The 15,443-nt window shown below is 50.1% G+C and overlaps 6 protein-coding genes across 6 annotated transcripts; 4 read left to right on the top strand and 2 right to left on the bottom strand.

Moving 5' to 3' along the window:
* Positions 1-309: 309 nt before the first annotated feature.
* N7446_009913 (putative ER to Golgi transport protein (Sly41)) lies at positions 310-2,354 on the top strand (the record flags this gene model as incomplete). The annotated part of the gene is made up of 4 exons (XM_058518658.1): positions 310-312; positions 446-577; positions 634-1,026; positions 1,083-2,354. The coding sequence occupies 4 exons, from the start codon at positions 310-312 to the stop codon at positions 2,352-2,354; spliced, it is 1,800 nt and encodes a 599-aa protein (XP_058369446.1).
* A 705-nt stretch (positions 2,355-3,059) lies between these two features.
* On the top strand, positions 3,060-5,616 carry N7446_009912 (putative NADH-ubiquinone oxidoreductase, subunit G; the record flags this gene model as incomplete). The annotated part of the gene is made up of 7 exons (XM_058518657.1): positions 3,060-3,171; positions 3,233-3,256; positions 3,313-3,364; positions 3,420-3,434; positions 3,493-3,515; positions 3,578-5,459; positions 5,514-5,616. 7 exons carry the CDS (start codon positions 3,060-3,062, stop codon positions 5,614-5,616), a joined length of 2,211 nt encoding a protein of 736 aa, XP_058369445.1.
* A 540-nt stretch (positions 5,617-6,156) lies between these two features.
* Positions 6,157-7,401, bottom strand: N7446_009911 (uncharacterized protein; the record flags this gene model as incomplete). Its single annotated transcript, XM_058518656.1, has 4 exons — positions 6,157-6,572; positions 6,630-6,936; positions 6,986-7,200; positions 7,257-7,401. 4 exons carry the CDS (start codon positions 7,399-7,401, stop codon positions 6,157-6,159), a joined length of 1,083 nt encoding a protein of 360 aa, XP_058369444.1.
* A 706-nt stretch (positions 7,402-8,107) lies between these two features.
* N7446_009910 (putative cytokinesis regulator (Byr4)) lies at positions 8,108-11,024 on the top strand (the record flags this gene model as incomplete). The annotated part of the gene is made up of 3 exons (XM_058518655.1): positions 8,108-9,148; positions 9,199-10,453; positions 10,510-11,024. 3 exons carry the CDS (start codon positions 8,108-8,110, stop codon positions 11,022-11,024), a joined length of 2,811 nt encoding a protein of 936 aa, XP_058369443.1.
* Positions 11,025-12,148: 1,124 nt separating this feature from the next.
* Positions 12,149-13,726, top strand: N7446_009909 (integrase zinc binding domain-containing protein; the record flags this gene model as incomplete). The annotated part of the gene is made up of 5 exons (XM_058518654.1): positions 12,149-12,618; positions 12,678-12,800; positions 12,847-12,901; positions 12,964-13,103; positions 13,180-13,726. The coding sequence occupies 5 exons, from the start codon at positions 12,149-12,151 to the stop codon at positions 13,619-13,621; spliced, it is 1,230 nt and encodes a 409-aa protein (XP_058369442.1). The 3' UTR covers positions 13,622-13,726.
* A 592-nt stretch (positions 13,727-14,318) lies between these two features.
* On the bottom strand, positions 14,319-15,270 carry N7446_009908 (uncharacterized protein; the record flags this gene model as incomplete). The annotated part of the gene is made up of 6 exons (XM_058518653.1): positions 14,319-14,355; positions 14,424-14,686; positions 14,752-14,957; positions 15,024-15,090; positions 15,143-15,201; positions 15,249-15,270. 6 exons carry the CDS (start codon positions 15,268-15,270, stop codon positions 14,319-14,321), a joined length of 654 nt encoding a protein of 217 aa, XP_058369441.1.
* Positions 15,271-15,443: the final 173 nt, after the last annotated feature.

Here is a 15,443-nt window from a genome sequence, read left to right as displayed (position 1 = left end):
GGTCTTCAAACTTGGTGAGCCTGAAGTGCGTTTTGCTCCCTAGATAATCAGAGTATCTATAGTTCATATTAATATCCACGTATATATCTAAAGCTTGAGAAAGTACAAATGTTAAATGTCAAGAAATAGAGCATCTAAGTATTTGAGCAAAAATTCAACTGAAGTATAGATATATCCTCACATTACATCACGTGATATACGAGATCAATCACATTGCAAGTTAAGTTAACTTAGCGTTAAGTTAACTTGACTACACATAAGTGTACATGGTGTTTAACTTATTAATAGAAACGTCAAGATATTAGGGAAATGGTACGGGTATACGGGTACATGTAACTACATCGGAGGTTGCCGAATTATCCATCTTAAAATTAAAAGCGAGTTCAAGATATCCTTTCAATCAATTTCTACCTTGTCGTTTTATCAAATCCCTTATTTCTCTCAGTCCGGCGACAGTGTCCGGAAGCGTGTGTCCTTTATACTCGACGCTTATTCGCTCAGGGAGATTCGTCATCGTACCCAGCCCACCCTTTCTCAACCCCCATCCAACAACCAACTCTCGGAATTCAGGTCCTTGGTAAGTGACACCGGGTGTCTTTCGCGCTTGCTTTCTTTAACGTCTTCCTCCCCCAGAATATGGCCACAACCACAGTGACCGGTCATGGGCGACGCTCCTCCATGCGACAAACTGAATTGCAAATACCAAAGTCCTCCGCCTCGCAATCAACCAGCAGCCCCATTGATAAATTTCCACCCTATGAGGACACCATTGAGACAGTCGCGGGGACAACTCGTCCAAACCGAAGTGCTTCCATCAAATATGCCCCAAACGAGCTTTGGGAACCCCGGAAAACTAGTTTCTACTCGCGAGAACATGGCAACGGGCCATTGAGAAACCCCAAGCATCGCCCACGGAAGAGTATTAGCGAGGCCATATCAACCATTAGAACGCGCAACGGCAGCATGAGTGCCAACGCCCACGAGTTGGCCGAAGCTCTCCGGGCGCCAGTATCCTACCGATTGACTGTATGTGGTTTCATGAACTGGTTGGCGGGTCTTGATTGCGCTAACACATCCCAAAGGCGCTGTGTGTCATTTGGTACTTTACCTCAGCCCTCACAAACACGTCATCGAAGTCGATCTTGAACGCCCTTCCGATGCCTATTACTCTGACCATCGTCCAATTCGCATTCGTCTCCTTTTGGTGTTTGTTGTTGGTATATCTTTCCACGATTATACCTCGATTACGACAAAGTATCCCGGTACTTCAACATGGTATCCGCTATCCGTCCCGAGAGGTCATATCTACAGCCCTGCCTCTGGCAGTATTTCAACTAGCCGGTCACATTCTCAGCTCAATGGCCACGGCACAAATTCCCGTTTCTTTGGTCCATACTATCAAGGGTCTTTCCCCTCTTTTCACGGTTCTCGCGTACAGGGTTTTGTTCCGCATCCGCTATGCACGGGCAACATATTTATCATTAGTCCCACTTACTATGGGAGTGATGCTTGCGTGCTCGACTGGGGTTTCCACAAATTTTTTCGGGATTTTTTGCGCATTCGCCGCAGCTATTGTGTTTGTTTCGCAGAACATTTTTTCAAAGAAGCTTTTCAACGAGGCAGATCGTGCGGAATCAGAACTGCAGAATCCGGGGCGACGCAAGTTAGACAAACTCAATCTCCTTTGCTATTGCTCTGGGCTGGCCTTTTTCCTCACTCTGCCTATTTGGTTTGTCACCGAGGGTTACCCATTGGTATCTGATTTTATCAATGATGGTGTGATATCGCTCTCGGAGAAGAAAGGGTCACTGGACCATGGTGCACTTCTCATCGAGTTCATCTTCAACGGAGTTTCACATTTTGCCCAGAACATCTTGGCCTTTGTACTCTTGTCGATGATCTCTCCCGTGTCATACTCTGTCGCATCCTTGGTCAAGCGCGTATTTGTGATTGTGGTGGCGATTGTCTGGTTTGGGAGCTCGACCACGCCGATTCAAGCAATTGGTATTTGTCTCACTTTCGTGGGTCTCTACCTTTACGACCGCAACAGCCACGACGATGTGGCCGACCAAAGGGCAAATGCAGATCATTTCCGTGCCGAAAAGTCCATACTTCCGATGAATGTGCGACATTCGAGCAAACCGTGGGACTCGAATGGCTATGCCTTTCCCGCAGGTAGAAACTATGAGGCATCCAATCTTAACAACTCACATGCGGCAGCAAACAGCTCCAAGAAGGAAGATGATGGACCGGGGCGTGTGCGACCTAGAGGAGCCAGTGTTTCTCGTACATGGTTGCCAGGAACCAAGCAAGAATCCACTTGGCAGGTCAGTGATTCCCAAGCAGCAGCTTAGCACCTGTTTCATTAGTTCAGTGTACGATATGATGGCGTTGCGGTGTTGTTCGGGGAGGTTACGTTAATATCCCCTTCTCTTTTGACCCATCTGGGTCGTTTACTTTGGCGCAAGGCATGTTCTTGCCAGCCCCATCGGTTGTACAACTGTCAAATTTACAAAACCGAAACCCGACTTTCAATAGATGTGATGTGGCAATGTTAAGTGTAAACTTCTCTCCAAAATGTATACCATTGATAAGCTAGTATAATGAGGACCTAGTCATAAGCGCTAAGGATTAAGAGTGATGTAGCTACCGTCGGTAAGGAACAAAGTCATCATTAGGCGAACCCTTGACAGCTCCAGCTACGGCGCAATTCTGCTCTTGGGACATACTGTAGAGGAAAAAGGAACAGGAAACGCCGGTCTCCTACAATAAATGATGCCCGTGAAATGAGATTATATGAGGAAAAGAATATCATTAAGGGGCAAAACGAATGGTTTTGAAGGGAGGCCGGAGCAGGGGTTTATCCGCCTAACCGAGCCAATCCGCGTGAATCCATTTGCGTTGTCCTTAGTCAGCTTCAGGTATGGTCAGCACCCCCATTATGTAACCGCAGATTCCGATGCAAAGTGCTCTCTCTGACCTCCCAACTGTCACCAGGATTCCACCCCCTCGCCCTTCACCCTATTTCCCACCCTCCCATCTCTGTTTTCTTCTCAATCATGCGGCCGCAGCTGTTCCGTGCGGCCGCCCGGTCTCTCCGGGTTCCTAAGGTCACCCGCAGGACCTTCGCGACGACAGCCCCTCGCGCGGCCGAGGTGGAACTCACCATTGGTACGTCCACTCCCAGTCTGGTTTATCGGGGTCGACCAATAACTGATCATTTGTTCTCTAGATGGCAAGAAAGTGTCGGTAGAAGGTAAATCCCCAGCCTAGGCAATGCATTGGGCCTTTACTCACATCTTCCCTTGAAAGCCGGTTCGGCTCTTATCCAAGCCTGTGAGCAGGCAGGCGCAACAGTCCCCAGGTAAGACAATTACTAGCCAATTGACTCCCTACTTCAGGCGCTAATCATGCAATAGATACTGTTATCATGAGTATGTGCCCTCGAATCGAGCCACACATGTTATTTTTGCTAACCTCAGGTCCTTGAAGAAAACTTCTGGTTGCGGGAAACTGTACGTGGAATTGATTTCTTCCTTCCCTTTTACACAAGCAGACATACTAACCAAACATTCAGGTCGTATGTGTCTCGTCGAAGTCGAACGTGCCCCGAAGCCGGTTGCCTCCTGTGCCTGGCCAGTACAGCCGGGTATGGTGGTCAAGACGAACTCGCCGCTGGTTCACAAGGCTAGAGAGGGTGTGATGGAGTTCCTTCTTGCCAATCATCCCCTCGATTGCCCCGTTTGTGACCAAGGAGGAGAGTGCGATCTCCAAGACCAGTCGATGCGTTATGGTGCCGACCGGGGTCGATTCCACGAAACCGGCGGAAAGCGTGCTGTGGAGGATAAAAATATTGGGCCCCTGGTCAAGACTTCGATGAACCGATGCATTCACTGCACTCGTTGTGTCCGATTCATGAATGACGTTGCCGGTGCCCCCGAACTGGGAACGACTGGACGTGGAAACGACATGCAGATTGGAACCTACCTCGAGCAGAACCTCGATTCGGAGCTGTCAGGCAATGTTATTGATCTTTGCCCAGTTGGTGCGCTGACTTCAAAGCCTTATGCGTTCCGGGCACGTCCATGGGAGCTGAAACATACCGAGTCGATCGATGTTCTTGATGCCCTTGGCTCTAACATCCGCATCGATAGCAGAGGCCTGGAAGTCATGCGAGTCGTCCCAAGGTTGAATGATGATATCAACGAGGAATGGATTAACGACAAGTCGCGGTTTGCGTGCGATGGACTAAAGACCCAAAGGCTCACCACTCCGCTCATTCGTCGGGAGGGCAAATTTGTTCCCGCAACCTGGGAACAGGCTCTCATGGAAATCTCTGCGGCCCACCAAAAGCTCCAGCCGCAAGCTAATGAGTTCAAGGCTGTTGCCGGACACTTGGTTGATACCGAGTCGCTCGTCGCCATGAAGGACCTGGCGAACAAGCTTGGCTCCGACAACCTCGCCCTCGATCAACCAGGTGGCAGCGCCCCTATCGCTCACGGTATTGATGTTCGTTCCAACTACCTGTTCAACTCCAAGATCTATGGCATAGAGGAAGCAGATGCCATTCTTCTGGTTGCGACAAACCCTCGCCATGAAGCCGCAGTCCTCAACGCTCGCATCCGCAAGCAGTATCTCAGGTCCGATCTTGAGATTGGTCTTGTTGGTGAGGAGTTCGAGAGCACCTTCGACTTCGACCACCTCGGTACTGATGTCTCTTCCTTGAAGACTGCCTTGTCCGGAGAGTTTGGCAAAAAGCTTGCTGCCGCTCAACGGCCAATGATCGTCGTTGGTAGCGCTGCCGCGGAGCATCCCGACGCCAAGGCAATCTTCGAGGCCGTCGGCGGCTTTATCGAGAAGCATGCCGACAACTTCATCACTCCTGAGTGGCAAGGATACAATGTTCTCCAGCGCGCAGCGTCTCGAGCTGGCGCTTACGAAGTTGGCTTCACTGCGCCATCCTCGGAAGTTGCTCAAACTACACCAAAGATGGTATGGCTCTTGGGCGCCGACGAGGTCGCCCAGAGCGAGATCCCCAAGGACGCATTCGTCGTCTACCAAGGACACCATGGTGACCGCGGTGCCCAGCTTGCTGATGTCGTTCTACCAGGTGCCGCTTACACTGAAAAGTCTGGCACATACGTCAACACAGAGGGTCGTGTTCAGGTTACCCGTGCTGCCACGTCACTCCCCGGGGCTGCTCGTGATGACTGGAAGATCATTCGTGCGACTAGCGAATTCCTTGGTGCCCCACTGCCTTACGATGATATCGAGGCTCTTCGTGACCGCATGGAGGAGATCAGCCCTGTGATGCGTCGCTACGACGTTGTTGAGCCAACTTCCGTTGGCTCGTTGAGCAAGGTCCAACTTGTAGACCAGAACAAGGGCTCTTCGACGACTGGAGCTCCTTTCAAGAAGGTTATCGAAGACTTCTTCTTTACTGACGCTATCTCCCGAAGGTGGGTACCCTTTCACCTATGTTCAATCGTGTTGCATCGCTAACTCTGTTTCAGCTCGCCCACCATGGCTCGTGCCTCTGCTGCCAAGGCTACTGGAAACCCTGAGACCAACTTCATGGCTGCAGGAGAGATGTCTCCCCAGGCTTTGTATGGCTAGATCGGGGTCTGAATGACCTGATTCTATGTTTCTCTAATGGTTGCAGGCGTTTTTATTGTACCACATCTTAAACTTCCCTTTGGATGTACTGTTTTCTTTTCATATTCTGTGCTTTTTTCCCTATCATCTCGAACACCCTTCCGGTTCCGGTTGACTTCTTCGCTCTTCTCCGGTGTCGCCTGGGATTAATCGGTAGTGGTTGACTTGTACATAAAAAGACTGAACCTCCAAAATCTCAATCCCATGGGCATTTGAGATGATATTACGACTTGTCACATTTACGCGTAGCCAAGTTCATGGTTGCCCTTCTTAATCTCAAAGTAGGGCCTAACTTCATCCGAAGATACGTTTTCACGAGATTCTGATGAGAGCCAGGTAAAGATACAAACTTTCCGGGCATGCGGAAGTACTAGCTGGAGTGGGTCTATAAAGACAGCACTGTATAGGCACCTATGAGTTCAAATACTATAAATTGCCCTCTCGGAATGTCACAGATCCTGCTTGTCTGAGACCGGTTGCTTGAATCAATCTAGGCCCAATTCACAGCTCATCGTCATCAGTCTCCCCGGCGGTTTCTTCGGCATTTTCGTGGGTCATAGTTGATGGAGTCTTCGTTGTTGCTCCCCCAGCCCTTCTGATGAACGGCAACTCCCTTCGGGGGGGAGCTGTGTCCTTTGCTTGGGGGACTGTTTTCATATGAGCAGAATTATCCGGGGACGCATCATCGTCTGTCGTGCTGTTGTTCTCGTCTTCTAGGGGCTGAGGAGTTGAACGCTCATCGTCCGTGTCGTGGTCATTGATAGCGTCTTGATTAGCCCTTTCCGTATCGAGATGCATCTGTTCAAATCCATCGGAGTTCTCAGACTCGCTCAAACCCTGAGCGCTTCTTTTTGTCGAATGGAGTTGTCCAGCGACACTGTGCTCCTCTTCAGGGATAGTAGCTTGGATTTCAGAGACTATCGCTGTTCAGTCAATAGTGTGATAATTAGAATACTTCGGTTGGTTGACCTCACCTTTAGTTGCGTCTGGAGTCGCTGATGCCAGAAGGCGTTGCTGATTGCGAATCTTGAGCTTTTTCTCATTCAAAAGCTGCGCGAAGTTGGTCACCAGTTGGGTTTCATGTTGGGTCTTCGCCTGCATGAGGTTTTCAAGCTGTTCATTTAACTTGTGTATTGTGTCCTCGGCGAGGCGATAACGAGAAGTTAGGCTGGAGACTTGTTGCTCCAGCATGTCAGCTCGCATAACGGCAATCCCAGTCCACTCGAACAGTTCCACGGCTTGCTCGTCGTCTTGCTTCAATACAAGCGCACCGAGACGTTGCTACAGTGCCGGTCAGTCGAAATGTATTACAAAGTGGTAGGACACGAACAGTGATGGTCTGCACTCGCTTCCGTATAGTAATCACAATTTCCTTGTCCTCTTCAGAGTCTGATATAGTGGCCACTGTTTCAAGGCCAGTGGCCCAATCCGGCTCATCCGATGGCGGAGAGGATTGTCCCAGAATTAGGGACACTGTGTTGGCCCAGTCATCCTCTGACCCTTGATAGTTCTTTGCGCGAAGGTCTTTCAGGCGTGCCTGCTTCACTGTCCTAACTGTGTGAGTCCATGAATTCCCTTAACTTCCATTGACAACGACCCACATAAGCTGATATAGGGCGATTCTCCTTCAGTTGCTGTCAGGGTTAAATCAAAAGGCGCCGAGCTGTTCTGTGAAACATGAATGAGCACAAATGCCCCAGCCTCATCGGATCTAGGGAACCGTAGGACTCGGTCTGGAAGAGACATCGAATGCAGAGTAAGACAAGAAGGAACCAGTTTCAAAAAGAGATCAATCTTAGCTATGTAGGAGATCCCAAGGCAACCGAGTGGAACCTAGGTACGTGGGAGGCAAGTAGCTGATACCTAAACCCCCACCTAAATCCCAGTAGACACCAAAAGTACCAGGTACCCCTTGAATAGGTCCACGTTTCGTTTACACTACATGTCCGGTTACGAGACAGTATAATTTATTAGAATAATTCTGTATTCAGAAGTTAAATACCTACGCAGTGGTCCACTCAATCTATCGGGAGGAGGGGGGCACGTTCTTCTGCACGAGGAATCCGAGATCCAGCCACAACATCTTTTTCCCCTTTTGTACCCCTTTGCTTCTCAGCTCTCAAATCTTCGACCTAGACCTGGATCGTCCTCTCTCTGTTCTGGGAGGATCTGGTCCCCATATCGTGACTTCGATCTGATTCGACGTTCTACGGTTCTATTGATGTCCCCCGATCCGCTTCGCGATATCTCAACTTTACCAACTCCTGTCCTCGCTTTACTCTCGCCGACCGACCCGGAATGACGCTCATGTTCTCGCCCCCTGAATCTCCGTCCGTGTCGCAAAGCTCGGAGACTGCCATTTGAGCCATAATCCCCCCTTCAGGGACATCCGTCCCTGTTCCGTGAGCGCCGCGTGCTCCGAGCCCCTTCCCCTGATCGGCTGGGGCCTATCATGGACTCGTTACCAAACCAGTTACGACCAGGCACCGATGAACCGATTGAATGCTGGGATGACGACGACGATTTGCAATTCAACGGGGATGTTCAGTTCCGCACCGCGTCCAGCGCGGGATCCATAACAAATTCGTCATTCCGGCCATCTGGGCATCGAGATTCCATTTCCTCGCGACGTTCTGCGCGCTCGGATCTTGACTCCAATGTTGGAGACGAGGATTGGCAGGTTCCGCTCTACGAAAATGACGAGTTCGCCAAAGAAGAAGCTATTGCCTCGGCCAAGACCGCGGGAATTCCCATTCCTACAGATATTCCCAAATCGGCTCTCGTCGGCGGCACGATTAAGCGCTTGTCTACCCGAAAGACCCGAAAGACATTTGTTGACGACTGGTCAGAGGATGTTGAGCTCCCGGACCCCGAAACTGTCCTACAACTAAAGACTCCCCGGGAAACAGTGTTTCCTGATTTCCTCCCAAATGTCAGCTCTGCTGCCACCAGTCCAGTAAAGTCCGCAGCCTCACCATCATGGACCGACGAAATTTCTACACATTTACAATCAGCTTTGGAATTTGACGGCTTTGACCCTCAAGACATACCAACGCTCAAAGCCCCAACCCCTCGATCTCCAAAGAAATCATCCACGGCCAATGTCGGGGTTCTCAATGTGGAACAGGAAACAGACGATGACTTTAACCAGGATTTCGAATTACCTCAAACCCTTCAGCCTCTAGAATTGTCGTATCGGAAGCATAATTTCAACGTTTCTAGCCCCACCTTGGACGACTTCGATCTCGAGTGGTCGGAAGGAAGCATTGGTGTCCGGGTCGGCGGCACTACAAGAGACGGTCGCTCAGTTCCCAGCTCCTCGATTTCGATTGCCAGTCCTAGCGTCTCAAGCTGTCTCACAGCGGAAAGTGAAGACGATGGCCTCGACGGCCTCGTCATCCCTGAAGGTCCTTTGGATTTCAAGGCTTCACTCAAGAAGCGCCAAACAGCACGGATCGAGAACGTGGACGTACGAGAAAACCGGCTGGATCAGGTCCCTGACGCTGATGACTTTTTTCTGGCATCGAAGTCGACAATGGAAAGGCCTTCTCTTCGGGGAAGCTGGCTTTGAACCCTAACGTAAAATGCAAGACTGAACGGCCATCTAGTCCGACTCGTCGGTCTGCAACAACTCTCACATTCACCAGTGCGACAGGTTCTCCACGAACCCGCATCCCTCGCTTGTCCGGTCACGATCGGACACATTCAACCCATCTTGAGACTGTCTCAGAGAGTGGTGCTCCTCTTTCCAAATTTCGAACATCCCAATCGCGTCTTGGGCATTCATCTCAATCATCCACATCAAGCCTCCCCATTTCTAATGTCATTCCGACATCGCCAACTCTACCTGTCTCTGGTCGACGACTTCTCGGACCTCGAACTCCTAGGGACAGTACCCAGTCCAGCGAGGTCAACCCTCCAAATAGGCGTTTGAAAACGAAACGTTCACTACCCTCAATCCGTGGCACGGGCTCTGCACCCTTGACGCAGCCTTCTCAGCGCCAACCGATTGATCGGCCGGTGCGTCTCCCTTCCGCGAGACCTAAAACGCCGGTGGATCGCCCCTTAATTGATGGGAGGACATTCGCCCGCAGAGCCCAGGCGCCGTTCATGCCAGCTGGCCCCTCAGAATCTCAATCGCCTGCCAATGTGAAGGGATACCGCTCCTCCCGCCGCACAAACTCGGACAGCTCCAGTGGGCTACTTAGTCCACAGGGCACCTTCGGTCGGCTCCCGCGATCAACTCGGAATGAGTCCTTCCGTACTAGTTTTGGCGAATCAACCCCGGATTCTGTTGCTTCGGCAAAGCGTACCCTTACACGACCCACCAAACGGCGTAATTTTGGGGATGGAACAGAGCTCGAGTCGTTTGACGACTTGTCTACATCGGTAGCGGCGGAGAGCAAGTTTGTCAAAACTCCCACAGGTCGAGGTGCTCCAAGATCCGTTCGCACCAGAATCAGTCAGAGTCGGATTGAGCCACCGCACGATGTATCACCTCCTCAATCGTCAACATCCCCATCGGCTCTTAAATTACGAAGCCCGACTCCTAGGTTTGCCCAAGATACCAATGCATCCAGGAATGCAAGAGAACAACGCATTGCTTCCATGGCAATGAACTCGAAAAGCCGTGAATCAAATTCTCTCTCTGGTTTCAGCTCGAACTGGAAGTCCCAGCCTATCTCAAGAGCCCCTCCCTCGACATCAATTCGAAGCCGGAAAAGCAGGCCTAGCGCAAAATTAACATCAAAACCACATCTGATCAAGCCCATGGGGTCTGGGGTGCAAGATGCCAAATGTAAGCAAGCCTTGATTTTAAATGATTGACCCAAGCTCACTATTCACCGTTCCTAGCCGTGAGGGGTATGCGTTACAACCCTATCAACTTCCGTTGGGAAGGAAATGAAAACTCAGTACAAGATTTTGATCCTGCTCCAAAATCACCCAAGCCTGCACCAGCTCTCATCACCAATGTTGGCGCGATGCACAACGTTCAAACCGTCGGTGGGATGGTCTTCGATCCGCATCGTATGTGCTGGCTCAAGGCTCCACTTGACGGCGTTGCAGATGAAGATGATGTCTTTGCCGGTCTAGATGATTTGGAGGCAAGCAGCTCCCATGGACGCACCTCGGGGGCATTTGAAGGGCCTCCGTTCCAGGGGGACGAGGCAAGTGCCGGTGAATCATCCGATGAAGGACCTATGACGGAGGAATTCGATGTCGGGCCAGAATTCATTCGACGACAGCGAGCCGAGGAGGAAAAGTGGAGGCGCAAGGTTGACAAGTGGGTTGGCTTCGACCGCCACGAAAATCACCTATGGATCATCCGTGATTTGGTGGCACTTGATGGCAGGGGAGAAGCAGCCTAGACGGGGCGACTTCGCCTCTGGCAAATACACGACCTTACGACCTACTGGCATGAACTTATGGTGACTTTCAAGCCTGACTTTTGTAACTATACAGTACTGTTAATATGTAAAGAGTGAATGAGTGAAGTTTTCTGAGAAGTTGGGCAGAATCCAACAATAGCAACTCCCGCATCTCCCGCAACTCCCAACTCTCAACTCTCCATCTCCCAGGTCTATCCATGTTCTGTGAAATACTGAAACTCGGACTCGGACATTATGCAGACCATTTCCGGGAAAGATGATCGGGAAGCAACAGTCCCCCCTTTTCAGTTGTGAACAGGATTCCGATTGCTTCCTGCGAGGGTCCGAACCTTGGATGTTGGGCGACAAATCGTGTCTCACTACGAGCCAAACGTATGCAATCCTGCCATCCCGCATTGATTGCCCTGCACCTGTCACTCGGAGATGCTTGCCACGTCAAATCGAAACACATACTTGGCAGTGAGACATGGACACACAGCACACGCAACTGGGATTCCCTAGATTCTCGAGGGCAGTTACATCCTCATCCCCAAGCCTGAGGGTACGCATCCATGTTCCTTACCAATTGGCACGGCTACTTGCAGGGGAAATCTGTTTGTGACCAGGCAAACGTGCAGAAGATCGATTCTATGCAAATCGGGGAGATGATGATCTCCCCGCCTCTTTGTCCCGATAGGATGCCTCGAATACCCAACGTGGCTCTGGAGCGTATCGCCTTACCGAAAACGAACCCTTTCTTTTTTTCCTTTGCCCTCTGTACCTTACCTCGACTCTTTCTTTTTCCCTGTGGAATATTTGCTGTTAGTCTTCCAGGGATGCCCTCTGTTGTTTTCTGCCTTTTCGACATGGTCTCGTGCTCTTGGGATATCCGCGCCCTTTGGGGTCCTTTTAATACAATCGCTACCCCGTTCTTAAATGTGCCTCCAGTGACTTCTCTCTCCCCTCGATATCTTCTTGTCATACTGGTGGGAGTGACTGTTCCTTACGTCTCGTCTCACTACACTCTACTCTGTCGTTTGGTGTCTGTCCACATTGTACTCAGGGCTTGTTCGACAGATCGTATGCTGCAAAATCGACATCTGAGCGGAAACTAGGCACCAGCCATGAGCAGCTTTGCAAGGCGCAACGAAGGGAATGATGCCTATCTCATGAACCACCAACTGGCAGCGCCAGGCTCATATGGCCAGCAAGAGAACCATGACTTTGCACATGGATCCCCATATCACTTCCCTCAACATTCATTCAATCCCTACGGCTCTCATTTTGGGCAACCTTACGGTCCACAGTCAAGCTTTTCTCCGGGTTTGCAGAATCTGCAGTACTCATCAGAACATTCGATCCCATCAATGACAACTCAGGATGATCCCAGGGTCCACCATCCTCCGCAATACATCCCTCAGTCGCGCTATCTTCAAGCACCAAAATATCTACCTCTTCGCGATCCGATGTCACTCAGCGAAATAGAGATTGAAAGTCAAGAGTCTCGCAATGAGATCTCCAAGCTCTCAGAACCCGTGGTGCCCGCCCTTGACGGTTTCCCTGATGCAAAAGAATTTGATCAGTTGATGCAGAAGTGAGTAATGGGCAATTCCCTCTTCATATGTGGACTCGAAGCTGACCTCATCCTTCTAGCTACGTCAATGATCTTTCCGTCAAGAAGCAAGACAAGGCATTGATTCATGCTAAAAGAGCCCGTAACATCAGGACTGTCTTGATTGATCCAAAGGATACGGCGGTGGAGTCGGCTCAATTTCGGTACGGGATCCGTTGCTTTGGGTGCATAATATGCTAAACAGTTCAGGTTCTGGGTTAAGAAGATGTTCAAGCTGCAGGCTATGGAGGCTGGAACGCCAGAAGTAAGTTCTGTCGTCTCAGAAACCTGGTTATTCGATGCTTATGATGGCGTTGTGGTATAAAGTGCAGGAAGATGATCTGTCATGAGGGCAAGCCGGTTGCGATTCGAGAGAAACTGTTCAAAATCCTCACCAAGGCACATCAGCAATGCCAGCATGGTGGCCGCGACAAGACCTCTGCCCAGGTCCGGCGAATCTACTCATGGTAGGCAACTCTTGGACACGTTATACTCAGTACACAACATGAGTATATGATTGTTCAGCCACTGATTGTCTTTTAGGGTGCCGAAAGAACTGATCTCCCGTTTCGTAAAGATCTGCCCAACCTGTCAGGTGCGCCGCGGAGGTTCGCGCTTGACGCCGCCCAATTCACGAAGAAGCTCCCCACGACTAGAGATGATCCCTCGATCTCCTAAACTCCCATCACCTCCGGCTTCACGGCGAGAATCCACCTTTGGCCAAATGCCCATTGACAGAACACAGTCTGACTATTTCGGTCATTTGCACAGCCAGAATGCTTGGCTTGATAGCCACCAAAGTGTGCAGGGCCGTTCAGCCCTAGGCAACGGAGTACGGTCGTTCCAGCCGATGGGCAACATTTCGCACTCAATCGCGGGCACGTTGGACCCGTATACCACCGATCTATCTATTCCTCCCTCCCAGTTGACCTATACAACGGGATATGTTCCGACTCATGGAGCCCCGCCCCAGAGAGAGTTCTGAGTGCCTTTGTTGATTTACGCGGTTTCACGTTCTTGTCGTCCGGGATATACTTTGTGTATTTCCCAAAAGTACCTTGTTCAGAGCGTCGAGGTCTCTGCACATCTCCTCTTTGGTGTTGACCTCAATAGGAGGATAAGAACAGGCCGGGGTGTGTCACCCTATGCCTTTGATGTATGGAGAGACGGAAAAGCCGAGCAGTAGTAAGATACAAAATAAGTAAAAATTCTGTGCATTCTGAAACTACGCTCCATATCACATTCAAATAAAAGTTGCTCACAAAGTCAATTCAAGGCCGCGTATTTGGACTATTGCTTGCACGGGTCATGGCGAGAAATAGGAGCAGCTGCCGATACAAAACAAAACCAACCTCGAGCCATTGCTTGCATACACGTTGGATGAGATCACCCTGTGATCCATGTAATCGGTTCCAGCGGGTCTATCCAGGCAGACCTTTGTTGCCGGATTGACGATGCATACATTGGGCAACATGAAATCATTAGTTCATATTCAGCAAATCCCAGACAACGGTGGGAATTGCATGGATTGAGGGTATCACACTTGGTATCTGAAACGACTGGACGGTCACTGCGTCCAAGCAAATATAAGCGGTGGGCCCCAGAAAATTGATGCCAAACGCCAGTCTTGAAACGAGTGATCCAAGATCCTATGAAGTCCTCGGTCCATGACATGAGATTACCTAGACAGGAAGTGAGAACTTCTTGCCCTTCAGAACCCTGAGCAACCATCAAAGTCAGCATATATTCTTTATCCCTATGGGAGGTATGTCGGGAACCCGGCTTACTTGTTGTAGTAAATGTAGAAGAAGTCCGAATAGAGAAGGGTCTGAATAATCCCTGCAATGATCGGCACAGGTTGGAAGGAACGCTGGAATGAGGCCTCGGTGAGGTAGCGGAACATCCAGTTTGGAATATACAGTGCCCTATAGATTCCCAGAGCAAATAAGTAGTGGGTAGTGATAGTATCCGCCTCTCCAGTTCGCTGGAGCATGAAGAGTTGTGGCAGAATGGCCACCGACTCCAACCAAATTGAAAAGGTCCAAAGAATCTGAGATGCCGTTAGTCCTACTACCCAGGATCGCCGACAAAGAGTTCCGCCAAGTCCACACTAACCTCAGAGAAACGATAATCGTGTGGGAAGAGGATTGCAAGCACTGCGCTGATTCCAAGGAGGTATTGAACCTTGAAAGTATCGAGATTAGGATCATGCGTAGGTTTGTAATCGTTGAGCATGAGGTAGATGACGTAGGCCGAGGAGCCGATAAAAAGGAGCTTGAATGTGGTGAGGTACAAAGACTCGGTGAATGTCCAGAAGAGGTCTGGCGAGTGGTTGACGCGTTAGCGTTGGAGGTTTTGGAAATGGACTTGATGACGTCGAAACTGACCTAGATACCGAGTGATAAAGACCAAGAGATATAGCACCTGTGATTTGAAGGACAACCCCGAACAACTCTGCAAATTCGAATTAGTTGCAAGTCCCAGGCTAAACGACAGAGGAACATACGCTCGACGTCTTCATCTTCTGCAGAAGCATGAAGATCGAGGCCAGATGGGAGAAATCGGCTGCGGAGCGTTAGCAGATGGCATTGACCGAAGAGATGATTTCATACCTAATAGCCTGAAGATATTCATTGTGAGGAGAATGAGCGTTCAAAGCAAAGTAGGGAAGTAGATGAGAAGGAGAGCATTGAGTTGTTGACACGAAAGCAAAAAACGAAGGGGAAGGGTAATTACAGTACTGCAGATCAGGTACGCGACCTGTATTCGTACAGTACATTCTGGAGAAGTACCGATTGGCCGTCAAC

This window comes from Penicillium canescens (genome assembly GCF_028828765.1).
Source record: "Penicillium canescens strain IBT 15451 chromosome Unknown utg000006l_segment0_segment0, whole genome shotgun sequence".
Lineage (NCBI taxonomy): Eukaryota > Fungi > Ascomycota > Eurotiomycetes > Eurotiales > Aspergillaceae > Penicillium > Penicillium canescens.
This window is presented reverse-complemented; position numbering and strand designations above follow the sequence as displayed.